Source organism: Prinia subflava, chromosome 1, assembly GCF_021018805.1.
Source record: "Prinia subflava isolate CZ2003 ecotype Zambia chromosome 1, Cam_Psub_1.2, whole genome shotgun sequence".
Taxonomy (NCBI): Eukaryota; Metazoa; Chordata; class Aves; order Passeriformes; family Cisticolidae; genus Prinia; species Prinia subflava.
In genome coordinates, this window is record NC_086247.1 from 133,288,768 (window position 1) to 133,316,139 (window position 27,372).

General features: G+C 40.2%; 1 protein-coding gene across 4 annotated transcripts; it reads left to right on the forward strand.

The window, feature by feature from the left end:
* The first annotated feature begins 6,319 nt into the window (after positions 1-6,319).
* PTER (phosphotriesterase related) lies at positions 6,320-27,096 on the forward strand. Of its 4 annotated transcripts, none has more exons than XM_063413023.1 (5): positions 6,320-6,407; positions 16,954-17,427; positions 19,221-19,486; positions 22,860-23,000; positions 26,267-27,096. In XM_063413023.1, the coding sequence occupies exons 2-5, from the start codon at positions 16,996-16,998 to the stop codon at positions 26,475-26,477; spliced, it is 1,050 nt and encodes a 349-aa protein (XP_063269093.1). In that variant the 5' UTR covers positions 6,320-6,407; positions 16,954-16,995; the 3' UTR covers positions 26,478-27,096. The 4 variants fall into 4 exon arrangements, with proteins under 4 accessions (XP_063269093.1, XP_063269084.1, XP_063269111.1 ...); XM_063413014.1 differs by having other exon boundaries at positions 6,342-6,586; XM_063413041.1 differs by lacking the exon at positions 6,320-6,407 and adding an exon at positions 6,644-6,877.
* The last annotated feature ends 276 nt before the right edge of the window (positions 27,097-27,372 follow it).

Sequence of the window (27,372 nt, forward strand, 5' to 3'; positions counted from 1 at the left end):
AGAGACAGGTGAAAACAACAAGTGAACAAGCAAGAATAAAAGATCAAGAAGATGCAGTTAAAACTGAAGTGGTAGCAGGTGGCCATGCTGCAAGCAGGGAAAATAAAAGAAACCCTACTTCTGAAAAAAATAGACAAACAACATAAGTTTACAAAAAGAAGCCCTGACAGATAAAACTTTCAGTATGTGGATGGCTGGAGTCAGAACTATAAAAGTTTTACTCAACAGGGAAATGGTTAAAGGCATTGTGTGGTAACCTCTCTGCTGATGGTGCAGTTCCTTGGATCAGGCTACCTTAGTGCAAAGTCCAGGCAAGCTTAGGCATGCATGGGTGCATCATGATCACCAGAGATAACCCCGAGAGCATTAATAAGTACAAATACTTGAGCTTTCCTTGATCTAGCATTAACCAATTTCAGATCCATCTGTTCCACTTTGGATTGCAGCCTGAATGTCTCATGTTAACTTCATATGCTTCTAAATTTCCATCAGTTGTATCTTCTATTAAATAATGTTCATAATTCAACAACCATCTGGACAGAACAAGGGCAGTCTTCTCACTAATTTCAAAAAGCCTACTTAGAGATGGGGCATAGAAGACCTGATCCCATGCCCCTAAATTCACTCCTAGGTTTAAAGAACACTACTCCTAGCACCTTCCTGTGCCCAAATTAACAGTGAAAGATTTAAACAAAATTAAAATGTGCTTTAAGCAAATAAATCAAAGGCTTGTAAGCCAAATTTTATCTTTTGTTAAATATAAGCAGTCTTGTGACCTTCAGAGCCCTTTTCCCAAGCAATAGAAATTTGAGGCGAATAAAGAAAAAATCATGTTTCCAATAAAGAAATGGGAGGTAGGGAACTGATTTTAGAAGATAGGGTTTGATCTAGTGAATTAGGAGAAAAAACAAAACAGTCTAGCCTCCTTTTATGGCTTACTTTGAGCCTGTAGAGCGATCTCCATTTCAATTCCCCTCATTAAGGAGTTTTCTCATTTTCAGTTTCTCTCATTAAAGACATAAAGTTTAAAAGGTGTCAAATAACTGGAAGAAATTGTGTTTGTACAGTGAATTGAAATCTAGCAGCCTCAAGTTTTTCCCTCAGTTACATCCACATGAACATATTTGTAACTTTGGTACTAATTGCAAGTACAGATGGTATCAAAGTCATTTATCTGCAGCTCTTGGGATTTATCATAAAAATGAAGGTAAAGTGGCAGGCTGAAGTGACAACTCTTGGTTTACTCGTGTGTGTTATCACTGATCACCAGCAGAAATAAGCTTGAATTTTGTGATAGTGAATAAAGTCATCCTAGCACTGAGCTGGAAACAAAGCAGCAGTTGTTCCAAAATTTCCTTCACACAGCACTATAAAATGATATTCAAACCAATAACAGTGAGTGAAACAGAAAAATTTACTCTATTTCCTTTTTTGTTTTTGTTGTTGCATTGTAAAAAAAGTGTTTATTGAGAAGATCTGGAAATGTTTATTTGGGAAATTTTTGCTGTTGACCAGCAGCCCTTATAAATTATGCACATCTCCCCATCAGCCCATCTTCCACTCTGTCAGTGAAACCTTTCCTTTCTGTTCCTTTTCATTCCTCTCCTTCTTCTGTTCCTCTACTCTGTGTATCATCATCAACAGTAAGACACCTGCAGTTTGAGATTATATGTGACTTTAATCTGTCATTTTCTTTAAAAAGTCTGTGCAGTCACTTGTCATCTAGATCCAGTAAATTTATGTACATGTCTTTGAAAAAAATTCTCTTAACACAGAAGGTGAACATGCACTTTTTGCTGAAAACACCTCAGAAGCTTACAGACTCCCAGGAATATTTGTCTGCATACTCCTCTCTGGGAAAAAAAAATTGTTTTCGGATCAAACAAAAGCCTGAAAATACTTAGCTCCTAAAATATTAAACAAGATAACAAGAGAGGTACCATCATATAAGTTGCTTAGAGTTTCTAGCCTAGTCAAAAGAAAAACAGATGAAGGTGCTGAGAGAATTGAATTCAATGGTATTCTGAAATAACATTAAACTGAATTCTGCAAACTTTCCTAATGATCAGCCTAGCTTGGCTTTTTCTAAATACCCTCCACTAACTCAAGTAATAACTAAGAATGCAGGATTAAGTAAGTCTAGTCAAAGTCAACATTGCTCTGCCTTTTGCCTTCAGAGACATATTTACTTTTGCTGTTAATGAATAGCTTTATATGATTTCTACTTAAATATTATTTATTGCCCACTCCTTCCAATTTTTATTTGCTCCTTTGAGCATCTGCAATTTAACACTCAAACTGGTACCTACATCTCCAGTACATCACAATTTTTCAAAAAAAGTCATTGTCATCGTTGAATAACATTTAATCAATAAAACCCCATTTCCAAAACAAAAAAGTCATACCTGAAGCCCCTTCCAAACAGTCATGGTTGATTTTAAAATGCTACTTACCATACTATTCATGTCCTGCATGCATAGAAGGAGTCCCGTCTGTTATTCTGTCATTTAAGAGCAATAGGCATATGCCAGATTGACAAGCAAATTATTCTTTCTAAACCTCTAAGTTCATGGAGTCCCTTTGGAAAGAGCATGATCAATAAAAGGTTTCCCTGGAGGATTATTTTTTTTCTTATTTTCCCCTTTTTGAATGAATTATCTCTGCAGTGTTTTTTATGCTCTGGAGCTTCTATTTATTCATCCTACCAACTTGTGGGTTATATGGTACATGTGTGCAAATGATACCCTCACTTCCCATTTCTAAACAGCATGTGCAAATGCTTATGTTTGCAATGGCCCTTGCACAAATAGTGCCTAAATTACATTCTGCCTATTTTTCCTTTCTGTACTTACTATCTTTCTGAAGAAGGACTAATAGTAATCTGGGGCCCTCAATCACTAAGTTTTATTACAGTAAATTGGAATTTTCTGTCTTCAAGTCCTGTCAGAAGAAGAACTAATTCACAGCATGATATTGAAGAACGGTTTGTTTGTACCTGAAATTTTGTCTGGTTTTCCAGTCACACTGGAGTCTTAGAACAATAGAATTTTTGGACTGGAGAAGACCTGTAAGGTCACTGAGTCCAACCATTAACCTAACACTGCCAAGCCACCACTAAGTCATGTTCCTAACAGCACATCTACATGTCTTTTACATACCTGCGGGGACGGTGACTCCACAAGTTCCCTGGGCAGCCCAGCCAGCCTAACAAATTCCGTAGTGTTTTACTGTTACCACAGTCCCCCCCAAAAGGAGCTTGTTTCAAAGAAGAAAAAATATTGCGTTTAAGCTTGAGTAAACCGTATCAACTTTCTCTGAGTAAAACTAAAACATGGCATGTTTTTTCTATCTTCTATATCACCTGAGAAATTGAGGCCCGAGCCAAAGGTTTTGATGGAAGAGATGACCAAGACTCAAGAGTCCTGTTCCCTGGGCTCCGAGTATATTGGGTCTGCTGTGTCCATAGCTACCCAGGTGGCAGTGGCTCTCACAGCCTCTCTGCTCTGGGAAAACCCAAGTGGTTTTGGGACCTATGCAGCCTCTGGGTACAACCCTTGAGAGCACTTTCCACTAGGTCACCCAGACCTGATTTTGCAACTATTGGTCTGCTCTCTTCTTCATATATCATATACCTTTGGAAAGAGAAGAAATGCTACTGAAGCTCAAGCACTCCAAGTATTTAGTCCTTATTTTGTGTCTACTGTTAAACAGTGGACAGAGTTTACAACAGTGTCCCAAATGGAAAAGGAACATTGGCTTCAGTGCTCCTTCAGGTTGTGACATGATTGAGGTGGACAAAAGCACAGGCATGATTTAATCCTGACCAAACTGTAACTTCTACAAAAGCTACTGACATCAACCTTTAGTGCAGACCTGGCAAAATAAAGAACACCTTTTCTTCTTCTTCTTCTTCTTTTTATTTTTAAAAGTAAACTACTTCTTGTTTCTGAACTATGCAATATGGATATTTTAGCTTGTGATGTTACTGACAGTTGTCACTGCTCTTTGTATAGCTAAGAGGCTTTGGGGGGCAAGGGTGGTGGGTTGATTCCCCAATTTCATGAAACATTTAATCTGGCAACCAATTCAGTATTTCTAGAACAACCACAGCCTGGTTTTTAGACTCGGAAAAGTAGATACAAATGCCAGATACATTACACAAGGTTGTATATCACCTAAATTGTGAACCGAGTGTCACATGTATAGACTCTGCCAGCTGCTGACTTGTTTTCACTGTTCTCTATGCATTTGGTCTGAACGAGGCAGTCCCATTACTTTATGTTTACAAGCTTCTGTTTCATAGCAGGTTGAAGTCAAGGACGTAAAAATCAAAAATATAGTATCTTATTTTGTTTTGGACATAGTGAAGATTGCTTTAAAGAGAAGCTCATTCTGCATGTGTAAAAATGCAGATTGAATATGGTTTTACTTTGTACCTACCCAAGTTTTAATACTGCTTGTATATTTTAAAACACATAAGATGTAGAAGTACAGACCTTATGTAAAATTCATCACAAATCTTCAAAACAGGTTGGATATGGCCAGTGACAAATGATGTTCCATAAAGTATTGCATGACTATTTTTAACATAGCTCTCATACATAATTTCTGCTGCACTGACTGCCCAGCAATATGGACATGTTGAAATACAAGCCATTAGAAATGACAGGCCTTCATATCTCCACTTAATCTTTGCAGGACCCCTACTCACTTTACTTCATATGAGAAGCAAATAAAAACAAATGATGTGGACAACTGGAACCATCCCAGCAGCTTAGCTCCAGCCATCTATTTGTATTAATCACTACTGCACATTCCTGGTGAGTGGATGCTAATTCAAAAGATCCCAGCTATTTCAATTGCATCACTGTCTTCATCTTTACTTTCCCTTACTGGGCAGTAATTTCCCTTTAGTTGAGATCCTAAAAGTTGTGTCCTCCCCACACCAATTTCAGCAGTCATTGTGGACTCTAACTCTCAGGTCTAATATTCTCAAAATGCCTTTTTTCTTTTTCTTTTTTTAAGCCAAAATTTCATTTCTCTATCATTTTCATAAAAGAACAACTTTCTTTTACCTCCTACCTCTCTAAAGTTGTTTACTTTGGCACCCTCCTCATTTTTCATCCGCTACCTCCACTTTTGTCCTTCACTGTAAGATAGATGATAAATGGCCCCTGCATCAGCATGCATTGGCTTTCATTCTCAGTTTGGCCCACTCACTTTCTGCATCACAGGATTATCTGAATAAAAGCTGGGATCCATCTCCTCCAGGCCATATTAATGGCAGGCACGCAAGAAACCATTTGCAGGCATCCTGCTGCAGTGCTGGCCCCAGCCTATTACAGATGGGAGCAAGGAAGAGTCAAAGCAGAACAGACAGCAATGAAAACACTTATTACTTCTCCCAGAAAAGCTTGAGGTGCACTCCTGACTCCAGGTTACACGTCTCCACAATGCACTGGGTGACTGCTGCAGCTTTGGCTATGTGTGAGGGTTAGAGTTCTATCCCCCGTGCCTTTGCTAGTCATGTTGCCAGCATATTTATCCTTCTATAAAACAGAATAGTACCACACTGGATGCTGTGAGCCTTAGGTAAATAAGACACTTTTGAGATCCTCGGCAAAGGACTCTGAAGATTAATTCTTCATCAGAAAAATGTCTTTACTGAAAGGGTTAAAAAGCATTGGAATGAACTGCCCAGGAAAGTGGCATGGTGCTCAGCGCCAAGATTTGGTTGACATGGTGGTGTTCAGTCAAAGATTGGACTCGATGATCTTGGTAGTCTTTTGCAACCTTAATGATTCTATGATTCTAACTTGGTGTTAGCTGTGTTCTCATTTCATACTCTGGACCTGCACTTTCTTCCAGAATCAGTCATTGTCGTCTTGTGTGTAGATCCTTGGAAGTGCCTCTTCAACTTTCCTATTTGCACTGAAGGGTATATCAGGAAATATTGCCTCTTGCAAGCCCAAGCACTCAGCGCGAACTCCCACCCCCATCCCGCCGCGCCTCCCCAAAATGACTCAGTGGATTCCAGCCTCCTCCCCGTGTGAACAGGGGCTACGCACAAGGACAGGCAGGATGCTCACAGCCACCGACTCGTATTCGTACCAGGAGCCAAGGATGACACAAAGCACAGCTGCCCCCATTCCCCGGGGTACTCCTGGGGCCGGGGAGCGGGCAGCGAGCTGGCCGGGTCCCCGCACGGAGGCACCGGGGCAGCGCTCCGCTCCCGGCCGTTCTCCCGCTCTCCCGCCCGGCAGCCCGGGCTCCCCGGGCCCCGCCGCCCCCGGGCTGCTCCACCACTCGCTCCCGTCCCCGGGAAGTCCCGCCCCGCTCGGGGCGGTCGCGCTCTGCCAGCCGGGGCCCTGCGGGGTGCGGTGCTGCGGGAGGGCCCGGCCCGCGCGGTGAGCAGCGAGCGGGCTCTGGGGAGCGCCCGCGGAGCCGCTCCGCCACCTCCAGCGGCCCAGGGCCGTGCGGGCCCGCCCCTGGTGCCCTCGGCCCGACAAGGCGCCCGGGCCGGGAAACTTCGCCCGAGTTGAGGGGCGAGAGCGGCTTCCGCTCGCTCCGCTGCTGGCCCGGGAAGGTCGGAGGCGGGGAGCGGGAGGCGGCTGGCGGTGCTCGGGGCTGGGGCGGGCGGGCAGCGCAGGGCTGTGCCGGGCTCGGGCCGCGGGCCGGGGCAGCCCCGGCGGCTGCGGGGCGAGGGGCAGGGGTGGCCGGGCCGGCGGCGCTGGGTCAGGCAGGACTCCTGCCCCGGGGAGCCCCGGGGCGAGTCTGGAGTGTGAGGGGACGGGCAGCTCCTCTCTGCAGGAGCGTTTTACAGCACCAGATGATAGCTACCAACAGAGTAAGCCCCGAGCTCAGTCGGCTTCACTGTGTGAGTGCAGCTTCGCTGCTATTATTAGTGCTGGTATTTAATATTTGTACAGCCATAACAAGTTAAATATTGGAACTACGTCCTCTCTAGTACTCCTCTCCCAACAGTTCCTGAGGGTGTCTCTGTGAAGGAACAAATGCCTCAATCCAAAACTGGGACCTTCAGAGCCTGCCTTCAGCTGCCTCTCCATCTGGAAGCACCAGCAGCCCTCTGCAAGATTTTTCCAGAGCTGGTTAAGCTCGTCGAGGCTCAGCAGCAAAGCTCCAGACTTGCCTGTGTGCCCTCTTGGGATTCCTCCACCATGCATGCTCCCGGTGGCCTGGGGCTCGCTGCCCATCCCCAGGGAGCTGCGGCAGGTCCCTGCTCCCCCGGCACCGCCGGGAGCTGCGCAAGGGGGGCTGAGCCTGGGCGAGGGAGGGTCAGCTCCCCTGCCAAGTGTTCTTCAGCACCATGCCAGAGCCCCTGCTGGGCAGTGCCTTGGGTTTGGGCAACCCCTCTGGGGCAGGTCGTGTGTTGTGGTTAGTTTGGTCTTAAGCTGAAGCATACAGGTCCTGTTGGTGAGGAGCGCTGAGGAGTCTAGCAAGTACTTGAATCTATATGTGGTCTCTAAAATACCTGTAAACATAATTTATTTTAACACGTCTGTTGTTAAGGGTGGTATCTTTTGTATGCTAGAGGCTTGTTCTTGAATGAAACAAAATTTTAGCTGGAGATCACTTACTTTTGGGAAATTTTGTTTTACTTGTCTGGAATTCCCTTCTGCTTTACACTGGATACATTATTCAACATCCTCTGTCATAATATGTTCTGTAGTGTTTAAAGGTTGCTGCCTTCTTTCTGCTGGGGGCTATGTTTCAGTGATGGGTGAAGCAATGCTTCTGCTGAGTAGTTTTGTATCATTTTGTCAGGTACTTTGGGGTTGTTTTATGAAAGACTACATAAGTGTTGTTTATTATGAATGCCTCTCATATTTTGGAATTTAACAGACATAATATTTGCCATCCTATCACCATCATCACATTCATTTTCATAGTTATAATCAAAGGTGGCAACAATGGCATTCAGATGCTTAATTGTATTTCATGTAGGTGACCAGTGCTAATTTATTAAATTAGTGCATGGTGCCGCAGGAACAAGTGTCACAGCTTCCCTCAGTGGTTAGGGAGCCATCAGCTTGCTTCTCACACATAAAAATCAGTATATAGTGAAGCATATGGCTCCAGTGAGTTCTGTGTTTATTAAAGGACTATGCCTCTGAACATTCTGTGAATTTTTTTCCTTATTTCACTTGATGTAGATCTAAAATGTTTTTCCCATCTTTCAGGACTTGAAATACTGAACAAATTCATTTTTTAGTCAGATGAAACCAAGACTTTTTAAGGTTCATGAAAACGGTGAGGCTTCTGTTTGTATCAGACTGGCCACCTGTCTGGTATGAAGGAATTAGAGATCCATCTAGACTGTAGAAACCTAAAGTTCAAGTCTCTGGTTTGATTCAGAACAGTTTTAAACTCTTATATTTTCTGCATTTCTGGAAAATTGGATTGCTAGCTGTATTGAAAGGGGAGGGGAGTATCCCATCCCTCTAGTTCTAAGAAGAAATTACATCTTAAAACTGGTAGGGTAGGTTTTCTGCTTCAGTGTCATTTTTCTGGTCACAAATTAAAAAGCTTCCTCAGAATTTTCTAAGCAGTGACCATGTCTACTACATGTTGGTAGTAATCCAAGAAAAGCATTTTTTTCCTAACAATAGCTGGAATATGTTTCACAGGTACTTAACTACTCAGATAAAAAGGAAGTAAGAAGAAAGACCACTATCATCATCTCTTAGATGGCAGCTTTGTGTAAAGCACAATTCTTTACTTGAGTCTCAGATATGTAGAATCACTCTTCTCAAAGATACTCTGAAACCCTACTTTTGTGTAGCCAAAGCCACAGGGTTTTTGCTGAAGTAACTTCTGTGGAGGAGGTAGAATCAAAGAACAGTAGGTTACCTGCTGAACTACTCCCTTTTTCTGCTCTTTTGGGATCTCACCTCTTTCTTCAAAATGTAAAGGGAGAATTGTTTTATCCCACAGTTATCTTTGCCCTGTCCGGAGTCACTACAGTGAGGATTAGTGATCAAGTGAAAGGAATGTACCTCTTTTCCTCTTTTTTTGCTGTGATTTGTGTACCTTTTGGCAGATGGATTGTTTTCAGATGGGTCTGGAAATCTTCAACTGGTTTTAATGCTTGAACTCTGGTGTTCTGTAAACTTTATTGCAGGACTTTGTTCTATGTTGTTCACTTTAGACTGGGTAGCCAGGATTTTTTGAAACACAGGTTATAGCTTCCAGGACAAAAAGTACAAAGTTTGTATCTTCTTTCAGAAATTCTACAATACAAAAATGGAAAACAGTGGCAGAGTTCTGTGTCCAGTTCTGGTTAAGACCGAAGATTCAGCAATACCTGGAAAAGAAATAGAGGGATAGGTAGGAGACCTGACAATTTGGTCAAGCTCGTGTGTGTTGGTTGTTCCTAGCATTCCACTCTTGTACCCAGATGGGTGTAAGAACTCAAAAACAACAGGAGTTGTATAAGCTAGAGGTCATTGACTCTGACCACTGACAAAGCATGCAGACTGTAAAGGCAGTCTCTGAGGTAAAAGATGCTCCTTGAGCTACACCCATCAGCTTTGAGCTTTCCCTTGACTCACATTAACTTTTCTTGTGTGGCCTTGTTTCTTTAGAGCAGAAGTAGACCTTGAGGGGGACATAGAGCTTCCATTTCCTGACACAGTCACAGAGAACAGTCACAGTCCAAACACTTTTCTCAGGGTATTTTTTCCCATTAGGTCTTCAGATTGGTTGTAAATTTTGTGATAGAGGTGTTTGCAGACATTGAATTTAGTTCCATGCATCTAAGCTCATCACTCCCTGGTAAAGAAGGTGGTTTTCTGGAAGCCCCTGCTTATTTCATTTGCTGCAGTCTGTGATATTGAATGAGACACTAAACCAAATCCCTGTGCTCTTTTTCCCCATGCATGGCTTTGCAGGTCTCAGTGGATCTGAGTGTGAGAACACTGGTGTGTTCTGTGGCAAAGTTTACGTTGGGGTTCATTCACGTGAATTTTTCTAGACAGTAGTGTTCAGTCTTGATCAAGAGTAGTAACACGTATCATTCATCCACTGCTTAGATTTGTGTGGTGCATTTCTGCGTGTTAAGATCACAGAGTGATTTGGTGTAACTCTGCAGAACTATACAAGTGAGTGATAATGCTTCACCCAGCATGCTTACTGAAATGTTTAAGCTCATGTGACAATAATACCTATATGTAACCTTAAGCAGAGAGAAAACCAATGAAAGGCAATGAGAATAACCAATTTTTCTCAATGAGAAAAGAGTAGAGTTAGATGTATACTTGTTTCAAATTTGAAATTTAGAGGGAATGAAGGCTAGATATGCATTCCTGAAAAGAAGACTTTTTTCCTACATCTTACTGTCCTAACAAGGAAAAGAGTATGTGCTTGTACCCCAGAATCCTTGAGAAGCAAATGTGCGTCCATTAAGTCTTAAGAATATGAATGTACCTATCAACATGCAAGACTTAGCCCATATTTGCATATAGCATAATGTGACTTCAGTTCTGATTTTCAGCCTAAAAACACTATGTGTGCATGTAAAATATAATTAATGTAATGTTTGACCCTGGAGGAGAATTTTTATCTGACCTTTTATCAGGAGTAATTTTGGAAGCTGCCCAAAATGAAAAATCCCCTGAAGTTCTTCTAAAGAGATGTTAATGAAAAAACACTTAGGGGTATGCTGGTCTCAGATCTCTCTGAGGAAGAGAAACTTCAATGTGACTTTGCTCAGAGAAGCCTAGATTTTGAGACTGTTATCTGCAGAGAAATAAGGTAAAAAAGTCTGACTATTCTGGTCACAACGGCTAAACTTTAACCACATTGGAAAAAAAATTGTGCAAAGTTCTATATATGAAGTGACTTGGACTCTGCTTCTTAGGGCAAATCACACATGCTTGCTTTGATCCCCAAGGTTTGTCCACCCTGCGAGGCTGGTACGAGACAACACGCTTGTCCTGGTGTGGCAGTTCAACTGTAAGGCAGCAATCTGATTTAGATATGCCTCGCTTAAAGCCTGGCTAGAGCCAGAACATGATCCTCAAGCCATGCAAAGCTGGGAGGTCTGTCTGCCACGAGCTGAGCTGCAGAGGGAAGGTGCTGTAAGAATTTTCTCTTTCCTTTTGGGTGAACATTTAAAATATTTGCTTCTCACTTACCCAGCTCCCTATCTGAGTGTGCTTTTCAGAGGTCCTGAGGGCAGGGGGTCAATATATTGGCCTATATGTATACTAGTGTTTACATTTCTCTTGAAATTTAAGTGACTTTTCCTTTAGATTATAGAACATTGATGGTGCCACTGAACCAATGTAGCTGCTGTCGAGTGTGTGTACCTGCATATTTTGATGGGACTTCTCTTCATCATAGTTGGATTATATAAGGCTTGGCTAATGCTCTCCTAATTCTTTTTCATAGCACATACTGTAACCTTATATAAAAGTCTTACTTTTAGTATTCTTTCTCACTTCTGTAGTGTAAAGGTTTTTGGTTGCTCAAACCATATATAGAAAATTTAGTGAAAAGCAACATTTAGCATTTCTTTTAGCTTGGCTTCTTAAGGAAATATGTATTTGAATGGTTTGGGGACCAGAGGTAAGTTACTGAAGTTCACAACATTAACCCACTATTCTGAGTATTTCCAGAATAGCGTGTTTCATGAAAAAATGTGGCCAGATAAAGTAGATTATGTTTTTTAAATAATCCCTCCAAGAGTTTTCTAGGCTTTGAGTCAGTTGGCCAATTTCTACCCACTGAGGAGTTTACATGTCTGAAATGGTGAGGTTTGTATGCATGCTGCATGAGGGTACAGCCACCCAAAGGTGGGAAAGTGCAGGAGTTTGTGTGGGAGAGAGGCACCATAACTGTTCCCCTTCCCCTCTCATAAGAGCTTTATTCAAGGTATGGAAAAGCTCCTGTGTGACATCATTCCTTAGCACAGAAAGCCTTGAGTCAGCTTGAGCTTCAGCAAATCAAGCTGCTCTCATAGCTCCATTTTAGGAGAGGAGAAAGACCAATGCCACTTCTGACTAATGTCAATTCTGAAGACAGGAAAGAACATTTATGACTTCTAATTTAAATAATCTGTCACTTTCAGAGCAGAATACCTACTGTTTCTACAGGAGAGACAGGAGTTTTCCCAGAAACCTCAATTTTTTCAGTATTTCCACTCATTTTCAGATTCTGTTTCTTGGGCAGAATAACCCAAAAGCAGTGTAAGATGTGTTGTTATCTCACATAACACAAACCAGTGATGGTGTGAGAGAGCCTCTGTAGGAGGACAGTGTCGTAGGTCCTCGACACCTTTGCAGTGACTGGTGCACAGGAAGTTGCTGGACTAAATGACAGGTGAGTCTGCATCTGTCCTGGAGCCAGTGCAAGTTCTGTCCTCCTGCTGCATTCAGCCACCCACTGTGGCAAGCTCAGCTCCACAGCCCCTGTAGCTGTGCTTCCCTGACAACATGTGTGAGCAAAAAAGCCATGCTTACATCTGTGTCTGAGGGAGTGCTGGGTCTCAGGCATGTTTGCACTGTAATTAGCACTTGTGAATATATTTTTGAAGAAGGTAAAGTAGATCTGGCATCCATCCACTGGAGAGGTTAGAGAGCTTGCTTGTCTGCTGGGGAAGAGGAAGAACTGTGTGGGCAGTTTGAGTTCCTTCCTTTCTGTAAACTCTACAGGGTTGGCAGAAACATGAGGGAAGAGAAAAATAAGTAAATTTTTAAAATTCTTCCTGACATAGTCTACACATGTTCTATTACCCTCTGCCTCTCCTCTTCCTTTGTCTGCTAACTTCTTCCCTTGTTGCAAAATGTTTACATACGGGAACGGTGAGATTACACAGCATAGACTAACTAATAGTAATTTCCTACAGATGTGTCACATATTTTTAATTTGTGGCTTTTCCATGCTTTGGAGGGGTTGCTCAAACTAGAATTGAATATTGAAAATGTTTCCTCCATCTGTAAATATATAGTGAGCCTGTGCTATGTCGAATTTTCCACGGCTGGGTGGTTATAAAGGAAAGACCCATTTAAAATGCTCTTGAGGCAGCCAGGGCAGCCCTTGTTTCTAAATGGCAGCTGTGTTTAACTTTTCTGGTTACAGTTAATACTCATTGAGCCATTCTTTCTGCTTTATTTTTGTAATTTTGTGTCACAGCACTCTGCATTTAATGTTGCTCTAATCTCACATTGTAATGTAATGACAATGAAATGATTCTCACACCGGTCTACAGAGAATCTGTGCTAATGCCATTAAAATGTGCTTACCCAATCAAAACAAATGCACAATTAGCATATGGAAACTGTGTTTATGTGATTATAATGCTTCAGCAATGTGAGATTACTGTAGGAAGCAACTAATCCAAACCTAGCGGGAATTCCCATTACAAGGCCATTAAAATGACACAATGACTGAAGCACACGTTTCAGATGGGAAAAGGGGAAACATAAATCTTGTCATCAGTATTCAGGCAAAACATCTATTCAACTCAGTGGAGTTTTTACCAGAGTCAGGAATGCAGCACCATGACCTTTTTAGTAGCAAGTCTCTTTTCTCTTAACAATACCTCTAGGAAAAATACTTACTTCACCAGGGTTTGATAGGTGACTAATGGTTAGGGTTGTATTTTATGTACCATACAGTTGGTGGTTATAAAGATTTGTCCAAAGTTTATTACAAAAATGATAAGGTAGTGTTTCACAGCTTTTGTGAAATATTACAAGTTTTGGTTATATCTTAAAGCAATTTTGTCGTTTTTTAGTCCGAACTTGTAATTTTCAGGAAATCTAATTTGATTCTCTCTTTATACAGCACCTAGAGCTGAGAAGTCTTGATCTGTGCAGATTCTTGGCAATACCACCACATAAATTAGCGATTTTCAAAACCAAAATAGCTGTTATTGCCAGATATGAACCTACCTATTTATCTTCTGTTGTAGGAATCAGCACATTTTCCCATCCTCTCAGACTGGGTTAAGATTAAGGAACTACAATTCACGTATCCTATGTAGAGCCATTTGAAATATATTTGTCTTGTCCTGGGTTGTTTCTTGGCTTGCTCCTTAGTCCATGGAAGGAGGATAACATTACAGAAAGTGACTTGTCCTGTCCTATTACAGGCATTCAAAATAAGCTGGATGAATTGCCTATAGATATGTCCTTCCATCTCCACTATGAAAATGGTCTAGGTGATTGTTCTGTAGTAGACATACATCATTTAAATGGCTAAATGAGGTGATATGAATACAGCCCTTGGTGTATGAAAGAGGAAACTTTTTTGAAAGAAAGTTCTATGTAAAACATGGCATGCAGGTTGTAAGTAAACCACACAAACAGTGATTCCTGTAGGAACATATCCATGCTTATTCCATTTAAAAGCTATTTACACCTAAAATCTGTTTTAAAAAGCAGATTTAAAAATACATCAAGTGAATCTTAATAGCATAAGTGAATCAAGTGAATCTTAATTGTAGCATAATCAGGGCAGGCTCTTTATGTGAATGACAGAAGATATTTGGACAGTGGTTTCAAAAGCAATTCTGGTCACAGGTTGTTGACTGTCCTTATTTTTAATAGTTCTTTTATTAAGAGTGGTGGGTCTAAAACTGTTAGTAAGCAGGAACAGGCATTAATATTAATATATGAAGATAAAATCAGGCCTACTTTAAATGCTGTTTGTGTCAGTTTTCATTTTTTGTGGTATTCCTTATATTTATAAAAATTCTTGGCCCCAGTCAAACGGTTCTGTAAATTCTGTATGTGAGCTGTAATCTGAAATTTAGAGTTTAAAAATCAACAGGTTGGTGTCTGCTACAACAGAAACCTGGCATAGGAACTGATAATTGATTTGTGTCAAGTTTTATCAAAAGAAATTAAACTTGTATATTTAGTTGTATATAAGTTTGCTTTGCTAACTTATTAAATGGATTGGAAACTTGTCAGTGAACATGAGGAAAGAGAAGTGTGAATCCACTGTAGAGCGTAGTTATCACTCTGTGCTGTCAGGGTTTCACTCAATGCCAGAGTGTAAATATTTAACATTAAAAAAAGAGGGAAGGGGAAGGGGGCAAAAAAATAAAGCAGAGAATGCTTATATTATGTCAGTTGCTTTACTGTGCATATAAGAATGACTCAGATCATTGAACTTTCTCCAAAATAGTGGGTTGCTCTATATAGAGCACCAGCGTTCTTCAAGGATGGAATTAATGACTGCTTAATTGAATTGCAGTTAGGTGCACTTTCTGACTAAGACAGGTATTTTGCTTTTAATTATTTGCTCAAGAATAATATTTTCTGAAATCATGCACTTTTAAATTTGTTTGGAAGAAAAATAAATCATCCTATTAATCAGCCAGCAGTCTGTTCTATGAGAGTAATTACTCTTCTGCTTTCTCAAACAAGTTAACATGCTAGTTCAGGAACAAAAATCCTAAAAGAACAGTTCTTTCTAAGTCTGCTTTTACACAAGGCAGGTAAACATAGTCAGTAATTTCTCTTTTTTATGGATGGCCAACTCTTCATATTACAATATGCACCAGCACTGTAGACTTCACTGGGCAGGCAATACCTGCCTTTTCCAGGGGCTGGGTCACTTTTGTGCATTGGCGCTCTGACAGTGACTGCTTCTCGTGAGATCAAAGTATCCCCAAAGAGATCTTGATGTTCCTGTGCCCTTTGATATGTAGAGTTCAGTGCCCTTCAGATTTCAGTTTTTCTGTCATCCTGGTAGATTAACTTTAGCAGTTAAAAGGAAAATGTCCTCTGAGGGCTTTACCAGTAACAAACCCATGTTTATGACATTATTCACTAAAAGGGAGGCAGAAATAGGAAAGACCTCTCTCTTTAATCAATAATGCATGCTCTAGTTAGTCCTTTCCTCTGGACATGATTAAACATGTATTTTGTTTCATAACTGATGATTTTGGTTGACTAGGGATTTTAACTATATATCCTCAAGCCTTTGTGACTAGCATCTGGAAGATCTATCGTGAACTGGTTAGTCAGGACTACCCTCACTCCCTAAAGGAAAAAACCCAAAATCCCAATGGGGAGAGCTGCAGTTAATTCTAACCTGCAGTGAGTTAAACCAAACTGGCACATTGCCTTTGACATGAACTAACTGCAGACGGTAGCCTCGGTTTTTGTCACTGCTCGTTTGAAGTTTTGAGAGGTAATATTGTTTCATTGATGTTAAAGATGAATTAAAAAGTGTCCAAGATGCTGAGCCACATATAAATTGTTAGATTAAGGTCTGTTCTGAACTGGTAAAATATTTGCCCACTGAAGCACTTTGGCTTCTCCCCTGCTTGTGGGCCATGCTGTATCTTTGGTGGCTGATGTCAGCCTCAGAGGAGTGGTCCTGGGCTGTTCCAGACCTCCAGAATGCAGCTGACAGGAGACCTTGAGCCCTGCTGAAGCCAGAGGAGCAGATTATCGTCCCCACCCCTGCATTCCAATAGAGAGGGGCAGACAGGGTTCCCAAGCACAGGCAGCTTCCTTGGCATGTGAGGATGACACTGAGTCTTGGAGGCCAGAGACAAATATACTGAACATACCAGTAAGGAATATTCAGCCTTGTTGCCAAATGTGTTCATCTGGTGGCTGAAGCTGACAAAATTTGACAGCTGCTGAAGAGCAGAGAATCCTAAATGAACATACAGTGGTTTTATTAAATAGGAAACATTTATCTTAATGTGATACTGACTGCAGCACAATAAATGATGACAATTGCCATGTACTGGAATGTGATGTGTTTATGTTGCTGGAGTACTGATACAGTTGGTAAAATAGATGCCTTGTTTTTGACCACCCTGCTGAAAACAGCTTTTGGAAACATCTCATTGAACACACTCAGAGTGTAGGTACATGTGCAAGAGGGAGGAGGGATTTTAGAAATTGCCTGAGAAAATGCTGCTCTTTCTAAAATGGTTTTGTTTCCTTTCTTCTTCCTTCCCAGACTCCTTTAGGATCTGATTTTCCCCCCCTTTGTTAAAGAAAAATGCCTTCCTTGAGCGGAAAAGTGCAGACTGTGTTGGGCCCTGTGGAGCCAGACTGTCTTGGTTGCACGTTGACTCATGAACACTTGACTATGAACTACAGCAGCTGCTTTTGTCCACCTTCTCCAGGCCAAGAGCTGTTGTCTAATGGGCCCATTGAGATGAAGAACTTGTTTTGGATTAAGCAAAATCCCTACAGCCACAAAGAAAACCTTCTTTTGTATCAGGAAACAGACGCTGTGAGGGAGGAGCTGCTGCATTTTAAAGCAGCAGGTGGTGGGATGATTGTGGAAAACACAACTACAGGAATTGGTCGGGATGTGAATACTTTGAAGAAACTTGCTGAAGAAACTGGAGTTCATATTATTGCTGGTGCTGGGTTTTATGTGGATTCCACTCATTCTGCTCAAACACAAGCCATGACAGTGGAGCAGGTAAATCTTAACCATTAATTCAGTGCCTCTGTCCTATGAATTATCCCTGGGTAAGCCAAAATTTGAGAGAAGTTCCAGTAAAATAGATGAAATACAGAGGTGCTCAGCGTAGAAAATGGGAACAGCATTACTGCTTGTGTGTAATAACTGGAGCAGCACTACTTTCGTGTACTTGGGTTACCTGTCAGAATTTCCTGTTCTTAAGCTCCATTTTCTCCGAGGGATTTGTTATAATGCAGCAGTAAAAGGAAAATACAGTATTTCCTGTGTAGACATTTGGTACACCACCAACTATCTTGAGTTTTTATTTTTTTTTAAGGAAGGAGTTTATCCTTGCTACCTCTTTTGTCATTTTTTCTGGCTAATTGCTTCCCAATGAGTTTACCCAGTATTGTAAGTAGCATAAATAATTGCAATATCTCTAGAACAATTGTAAATCACTGCTCTGCCCAGGCTATGTGTTATAGCTCTCTTCTCTACCATTTGTCCAGGCTTTTCAGGGCATAGCCTGCATCAGCCTGTTTGTATGGTGACTAAGACAATATGTTAATAATAACTGAGGTCCCCAGATATTCCTGTAATAATAAATATTCATTTTTTTATTAAGAAAATGTGGTGATGAGGAGAAGAGGGAATGGAACTCTCCAAGGTAGGAGGCTGTGAATGTGTATGAATAGAGCTGACAATTTTTCTTTAAATCTGTCACAGTTTACAAATGGGTCAAGTTAATGTTAAAAATCAGTGGTCAAGTCTTGAGCAGTGCTGCCAACAACCTGGACCCAAGCTGGCCCAAACTGGACACAAGAGTACTGCTTTTCCTAAATGTTCTTCCACTGCTTGAAATGCAAATAAATATGAACAGCATAGGCACAAATAGATTTCTCAAGGCAAAGGTTTTCCTTCTGTGTTTGGTGGACTCATGGAGACCCACAGATTTCCTGTGCTCAGCACTTAGAAGGTAGGCCAACATCAATGCCATTTTGTGCTCTCAATTCTGAATGTATGCTTGAGATATATGGCCTATTCTGGGAAAGAAAAACTAAAGCTTTTATAACAAAGTTTTATTAAAAGATTCTGATGGTTTTTGTCTATGCATGTTCTAAAGCAGGCTAATTTTGATCCTGTAAATTTGTCAAATGAGCTTAGTTTTTGTAGTTCTGAGGTCAGCAGAGCTCCTGTTGTTTTACATTGGCATTCTCATAAGCAGGTTTTGCCTTAAACTTGTCTCTTCAGGATGCTTGCCAAAGTTTCTCCCTTCCCTGTCTGAATGACAAGGTTTCCTTATTCTCTGATCTCCTGTTTTGCAAAAATTACATTGAATTGTGTCTGGAGACAATGCAGGAATGCAAGACAAAGGTTTTGGAATAAGCTAACCATTTTATTATTATTACTATTATCATTGATGATGATGATTATATTATTATTATTATTATTATTATTATTATTATTATTATTATTATTATTATTATTATTAAAGAAAACCTAATATCTGCCTAAATCAGAGTTCAAATTACATGTAGACCAGCTTTTTTGGCAAACCTGGACAAATGTGTGACTGGATACTGTTAAATTGATTTGCTTCTGTGTTTGTTTTGGTCTTAGTGAATGGCTAGCATAACATTAGTTGACAGAAACCAGATTTTAACTGCAGTGTTTTCACATGGCCAGCTGTTAATTAAATGAATTCAAAAAGACCTTGGGAGTATGACTAGCCCAGTGTCCATAGGCCAAATTTGATACCATTTAACAGAAATAGTAATAATAACCAAAAATTTAATTTTCCTGTTCTCTAGCTGACAGAGATTATTGTTGATGAGGTACTCAAAGGAGCAGATGGGACCAATATCAAATGTGGTGTGGTGGGAGAAATAGGATGCTCCTGGCCTTTGACTCCAAGTGAACACAGAGTGCTTCAGGCAACAGCACAGGCTCAGTCCCAGCTTGGGTGCCCTGTTATCATCCATCCCGGCAGGAACAGTGACTCCCCTTTCCAGATTATCCGCATTCTGCAGGAAGCTGGGGCTGATGCTTCAAAGACAGTCATGTCTCACCTCGACAGGTAAGGAGAATATTCTGCTGTGCTTCCTGCAGTGTTGCCACAACTCACCGGGACTTTGCAGAGCTACACTGGGAAAAGTTGACATAGAATATTATCCTCAAGTTTACTGACTTCAAAATAAGTGCTTATATAGAGCTTGATCTGCCTCCAGCACTTCAGTCAGGATCAGCTCTTAGATTCACATTGATAAGGGGTTTTGCTATTTTAAATGCTGTCTTTGAAAGCCTGGCAGAGGAATTAAGAATAACTGTAGCCACGTTGAAAAAAATGGGAATTCCATTAATTTGTATCCCTGCACAAATCCCTGTATTTACAAAGCATTGGACACTGAGCAGCTCTCATTAAATTGGGTTGGAAGTTGCTGGGCTTCCAGTGTTTTTAAAAACTGGATGACTCTTAATGGCCTTGCCAAAATCTCACAGAAGTTAATGGAGATTTCTTTGATTTGGCTGTAGTCTGGATCAAAGCAAAAGACAGATTTTTAGTGTTCTACTACCAGGAAATACTGCTTAAAAAGAAAATAATTGGGTTTTGGATAGTTGATAGCATAGACCAGATAGTTAACTTTTAGTTTCCTTGAGACCAAAAACCAGGAGTTCCACATGAGGCATGGAGAGAAACTGGAATGTTTTTCTGTCTCCAGCGTAGAAATACAGCCTCTATTACCAAATCAGTTTTGTATGACCTTGTGTTGCTCATGCTGAGCTGGAGTATGTCCAAGCATTGATTAGTGTGGCCAGTTGCTGAATAATGGAGACTATTTGTGGTCATATGATTCTCAGCAATTGGATCGTTTGCCCTTAGTGTGAATGTAGTACAGGCAACAGCACTGTGCTCCAAATTTCTCATGGTCACAGGCTCTAAGAGCTTGCAAATTGAGCTACAGGTATTTGTTATCCACACAGAGCTCCTTGTTTTGCTTGAGGATTTTAGGAGCATAAAATTCATGCCATGAAAGTATATTTGAATATTTATAAATTACTTCTTTTTCGTATTTACCAGCTGTAAATACAAAATTTTCCACTGTATCTATAGCTGTATTTTTCACCCTTTTTGAGGAAAAACTGATTACTTAAATCTTTTTATGAAAGAGGACTGAGCAAGCTCCAGGTGTAAGTCATTTTGATAGAACATAAAATTATGGCTTTTTGCCTGTTATACACTGTTGTAAATTGTTGAATTAAGTAATTAATTAATGGAAATTAAGCAATATAAGTAGGAAAACAGAGGTGCAGTTTCAGTAACAGCCGCTGATGCACAATATGACATTTCCTTTTATCTCTTTCTATCATTACTTTCACACATTCAGGGTGGCACTTGCTATAACATAAACTACTGTGAAGTTTGGCTTTGCAATGTGCATTTAACATTTTAAGTCTCCTCCAGTCAGAAAAATCCACGTGGGAGCATTCCAGTCCCTTAAATGTGAGATAAATTTGTACATAGCTCTGTATTTCATGTCTGCATTTCACATAGACAGAATGGTAGTTTTCCAGTGGATTTACAATTAAATGATAAAACTAAACTGCTAGCTAACGTGTCTTGCAGTTTGGCACCTTAGAACAAGAGGTGGCAGGTATCCATAATGGAATTACGGTGCACTAAAAGGCTGGAATCAAAAGTTGTGGAGCCTTGGCTTTAGCCATTTGTTAGGGGTTAAGGTTATAGAGGAGACCAACATCTTGACTCAACTCACTGGAATAACTTTTGTTCAAAGACTCACAGCAGCTGCTATGAATTTGGGGCATCATAACGGTTTGGTATTTATGGCTGAGGTCCAAATTACAGGGTTCTTCACCATGTGGCACCTCCTTTCCATGAGCTCAGGGCTGTTCAGGGACAGTGTTGTCCAAACACCCAATGCAGCTCACAGATCAGCAATTCAAACTGGGAACTGCTGCTGTTGCCACGTCCTTGTGGCTCACGGTGGGACCCAGTGGCTGAGGAAACTTAAGTTCTCTGGCTCTTTGTTGGGATAGAACACCCAAAAGCATGACACTAACAATAGCTTTCAAAAGAAACTGTTCTGGCTGTGATTTTGAAGTAGATTGTTGGGTATTTTTGCCACCTGTACAGGATTGAATACTCTCGGTGATTGTGTTCCTGTGAACCAAGCAGGGCTGGATCTAAAATAATCTGTTCTTTTGCTCTGCACTTTGAAAACTCATTTGGTGATAAATGTTCAGTCTCTGTAAACTGTAACATTTATTTTAAAATAACATTTTTTATTAATTACAGTTGGCAAGTCTTACACTCCTGCTGATGGCAGGCTTGTTTGAACATGGATTTTCTCTCCCTCAACCCATCTGTTCCTCCTACTTGATCTGTTGTTAAGTCATAATATTGAAATTGTGACATCAGTCATTTCCATAGCAACAGACTGTGATGTAATTGTATACAGTAAAACTGGTTTTTAACATCAATATCTGCAATAATAAAAAAAAGTCCCCAACAAACTACTGCCCTTTTGGTTAACTGTGCTCCTCTTGTGGAAGTTTGGTTTCTTCTTAAAAAAAAAAAATTGTCTAGCAGCTATAAAAATAAAATTGTATCATTTGAATGTTTTTGTTTTTCTTTGGACAGCATATACGCTTGGTAAAAATGGCTGAAAGAAAACCCAAAATATTCCAGAGAGCTCTTATTTCTGTTGCTGTTCTTTTCCAAATGAGTGAGAGGTGTTAGAGGCTTTGTTCCTTCACTTTTCAAATCTGCTGCAAAGCCCATGTCCCAAATACTCACAGTGCCACTATACATTTTGGTGAGAGCATTTCCTTAAGGCGTTCTGGCCAGATCCCAGTGCAAACAATGATATATTGCTGTTCTAATGGCAATCTAGAAACATCACTGTACAGAATAGAAACTAAAGACAAAGTTGTATATTACTGGTGTGTGATGGATGAAACAAGCCCAGGATGAAGCTGTCTCCTGTAACTTTTAGGAAAGTAAATCTGTCTTGTGTAAGTAATCCATTGTCTTTTTTTTTTTTTTAATATCACTACGAATTAACCTCCACCTTAAATGTCCTTCCTTGTTAGGTTGTCTGTTGAGAGGGTTAATGATATCAAAAGTAAGTAATTTTCCTGTTTCCATTTAAAGATTATTGTAGAAGTTTTTATTATTTCATGGGGCAAAAGTTGGTTTTGTTTTGGTTTTTTAATGCATGAAATCCCAAGTGAATGTAAGAAGGACAATGCTGTGTATTGTCTTAAGTTGCATGTGTCAAACAGGAGTCCTGTTTTTCAAATGGGTGAATTAAATCTTAGATTATTTGGTTTTTTCCTTGCAAGTAGGAGGTCACAAAATACTTATCCTCATACCATAAGATGTCTTATTCCTGTTACAGTGCTGACTCTGTGTTACGTATGTTCTGCAGGACCATATTTGATAAAAAGAAACTTCTTGAATTTGCTAAACTTGGATGTTACTTAGAGTATGACCTGTTTGGTACAGAATTCCTTCATTACCAGTTCCATCCGGATATTGACATGCCAAACGACAACGAAAGAATTGCAAGGTATCTGCTCACATGCAGTTTTAGCTGTAGCATGGCCATTGGTAAAAAAATATTATTGGTACTTGTTTGAAGACCATCACAGAGTGATTCTGCTTGTTGTTCAAAATTTTCTTCCATCATTCTGAAATAATGCCATTTTCCATTAGAGCAGCATGTATCATTTCTTCTGTCTGAGAGGAAGATGCAGAATCAGAGTGTTGTCGGAAGTTACTTGAGAAGATCAAGAGCTTTTTTAATTTCATTCTCTGTCCTAATTCCATGCTGATCTGGTTGAATTTGTACAGTCTGTAAAAACGAAAAGGCTGGAAATACTGCATTTATGTTAGGATTAAGTACTTATCTTTGAAACATACTATTGGAGACTTAGTACTGCTACTAAACATCATCTGAGCCTATCTCACTGGTTTGCTAACCCAGCAAAACTCATTGGTTGTTTTGGATGGATTTGTGCTTCCATCCTGAAAAACTGCCTTTTTTCTTCCAAGCACTCCATCACCTTTCCTCCCCCTGTCCTTTTGCCCTTTCTCTGTTTTGAAGGATGTGATTCCTGTCTTCTCAGAGCTCCCATTCTCCTCACACTCACTCACAATGTGAAAATACTGGCCTCCCTGGCAGGATACCTCTTCCCTGCTTCTCATCAGCACCTGCAGTCTCAGCTCAGCTGCACAGCAAATCTGTTGTGCTGTGCTAACACAAAGTTTTGCCAAGGAGATACATTCTGTACAGATACTGTCTGAGAGAAGGTAGGATCAGCTGGGAATGGACATCACTCCTTCCACTCCATCTGGGGGTGTGATGCTGCTGTGCTGTTTGTCCACAGTGTCTGTGAACAGTGAAGTGGCTGATGTCTGAGGGGTTGCCATCCTGCCTGTGTCTTTTTACCTTCCAGAGTCACAAACAGTTCTTCCACTCTCCCTGATGAGAAAGATTTTATGATTGCTGATCACTAATGAAGTAACTCTAGCTTTCACTTACATCTCAGACATAGCTTCCCTCCCCCTCATTGTCAGATTGATCCTGAAACTAATCTATTTTCAAACTGTTCTCTCCTGTGAAAGTGCTGTGGTTATTTTTCCACCTTCCTAAGTGTTTTCTGCTGCTTTTCACACTAGAAATTGTTCTTCTCTTAACAGTGCTCTCAGTCTTGCACTCAGTATTTTAAACTGTTGCAAGGAATCCACAGTTTTGACATTTAGAATGAGTAAAGTTGCTTTGTCTGCTGTGCCTCCTGCCCTCTCCTGTGCCATGGAAAATCAGCACCTGCAGAAGCACTGGGGCATTTATGGAGAGGACTAGACTAAGCTTTGGTTAACAGTACATGTTCAACCATGGCAGAGTTTTCATTTCATCCATGATACTGCTCAGCCACCATTGTCTCTCCTGAAACTCTGGTGTCTGAGTGTTTCTTGCAGCAGGCTGTTCATAGGAGGAAAAGATGAAAGGTTTGTCTTCTCATTGCACAGTGTGAGTGTGTGTGCTTGAATTCTGTCACTGTATCCACTGTGGACTAAGGATGGCTGGGGCAATCTCCTTAGGCTTTTGTTTTGTCAAACAGCACCACAGAAGTAGAAATCAAATAGACCTCTAAATGAAAATACTGAGTGGAAAATACTTGTTCACATCTTTTCTGTTCAAAACACAAATGTCTGTAGTCATAACATACCTACTCGACACAGTTTAGCTGTCTGTGTGCTTCAGCAGTTTGGCTGCAGGCTGCTGCCAATGCAAGCAGAACACTGACTGACTTTTGTTCTGGGGCAGTTTGGAGTTAGAAGCAGGTACTAACTCAATATAGGGGAATGTGCAAAAAGGAGCAATGGATACAGAATGGAAAGGATCATATGCCTCCCCAGCTCATGAAATTAGTCCAGTATTAAAGGAGGTGACTCTAATAATATGTTTGGTCAGCAAATCTTAGTCCCTCCAGTGCCATTGCTCTTTCTTTCTGGTTGGCTTGTGGTCTCGCTGTATTTCAGGCTGGAGGAGATTCTTGTGATGTCGTGAGACTATGATTTATGCAGTGTTGTGCACTGTGTGGCACAGTGTATGGTGGGTTTTTGAAAAACAAGAACATTTTACCAAATTCCATCCTATTTGCCTTCTTTCTGCTGCCCATGCTGATTAGATCCTACTGCATGTATCTCCTTGTAACTACTTGTAATAAAAGCTGTCAGGAAGGGCTTTCAGATAAGTGTGAGTACTTGTAAGGCTAGTTTTTGTTTTCTTGCTGATCAAAGCATTGTCAGGAAGGAGCAGAATTTCACAGTGCTGGCAAGTGATGGAATTGGAGGCCTTCATGAGGAATGAGCACATTCCAGAGCTGGTCTGTCAGTCCCCGCCACTTCAATGCTGCAATCCTCTGCCTAACTAAATGGAAGCTTACTGAGAAACGTAACAGTCATGCAGTACTGGAGTATAGACATCCACATAATATAAATGCTAAAAAATTAGCTGATCAAGGGAGTAAGGCTACCTGAATGAAACATGGAACAGGAGGACGTGTAGCAGTCCTGCTATAGGAGTGTGACCAAAAAAATTACTTCTCTTTCCAAGCTGACTTGTCATTTTGCCAAGGCTATTCAACTGCACTGCCATATCAATGCCTCTTATTTCCTGGCATGTGCTAGTGCTGTGCCGTGCCAGTCTTATTTATCTTCTTTAATTAACATCTTTGAAATGTGGTTTGATGATAACTGTCTATATGGAGTATGTTACTGGCAACTTCAAGTTTTTATTAGCCTGCTTTGCTAAATGGGATTCAACCAAAGATATGAAAGTATTTATGTAATTGAGCCAGGCTCCTTTAAAGACCTGTCAAACACCGAGTCTGATCATTAGCAAATGGAATAGGACTAGCTTTGTGACAGCAGCAAGAAGTAACCTGCTGAGAAGGAATTTATGTAGGAAATTATTATTTACTCATTTGTATAAAACCTGTGTCCCATGCATGGTGTTGGTGAAGTTCTTGAATTCCTCTGTTGACTTAATGGGTCCGGAAAGGCAAAGTCACATGTGAAAAGGAAGGTGTTTTACTTCTCCATTTTGATATAGGTGGTGGTGTGTTTTCAGAGGTGGGATATTTTTCATGAAATAAAGAAATGCTTTTTTTTTCAGGTAAATGTAAGGAGTATATCCTCTGAGCACCTAAGTATTTTCTGTTACAATACAGTCCAGCAGTACAGTGATGTAAGAAATGTAAATCCTGGTGGGTTCTGTGCTGCTGCAGTGAAAACTTTCACTGACAGGGATGCTTCTAACTTTTGCAGGATTCGTATGCTGATTGATGAAGGCTATGAAGACAGACTTCTGATGGCTCATGATGTGCACACCAAGAACAGGTTGATGAAATATGGAGGTCATGGATATTCACATATCTTGAAAAATATAGTTCCTAAAATGCTAATTAGAGGCATATCCCAAGATAAAATTGATAAAATACTCCTAGCAAATCCAAAGCGGTGGTTGACTTTTAAGTAGGAATAATGAATAAATATGCCTGATTTATAAGGCAGCTTGATAAAATTCAGATTTCAGTAGAGCATCATTAAAAAAAATCAGAAAAATTGAAAATTATTAAGTAGATGCAAGCAAACTAATTATAACTTTTCTTTTTAATTAGAACATCAAAATTGTGTACTGTCTCTACATTTTCTCCCTTCTGAAAGTTTACTCATGAATGATTTACTCAATATGAGCCTACCTACAGAATCTTTTCAACTGAAATTTTAAAATAATTGTTGCAAAAGCATAATACAATACTGTTACTGAAATTACCTCCAAACTACTTCCGAAGATGTGTCACCTGGACTTGGAAAGAAATTGTGATTTTCAGTTAAACTTCCTGTCTCTAGGGGTTGATTTTAATCCTTGTAATACTGTCAATCTTCTCATTATCTTCACATTATTTAAGTAATTCTTGATGAAAGATCTGGAACTTTTAATTAGCTTCCATAGACAAGAGAAAACAAGAGGAATCTGAAATAAATCTAAAAAGATAATGTTTCTTTCTAGTTTAACAATTTACTTAATTGTAACTGAAAATGTAAAAAATACATGGAAAAATATATTTTTGAATAAAGCATTTTGATCACTTAAATATGTGCAGTATTGTTACAGATGTCTTTTTCTAATTGCATTAGTTTTTTATCATGAACTTGGAGTCTCACAGCAATCATGTAAAGCTTGACACATACCAGCTTCTTTTTGTAAGGATGCAACACCAGCACTCAAAATATATTACATAATACAGTTTTAATGAGTTGTAATAGTTATAACAAAGGTTGTGATATAAGTCTTTACAAATCAGTATATCAAGATATGATGAAAAAGGAAGAAATGTTTGCCTTATGTGTGGTTTTCACATAAAGTGTGT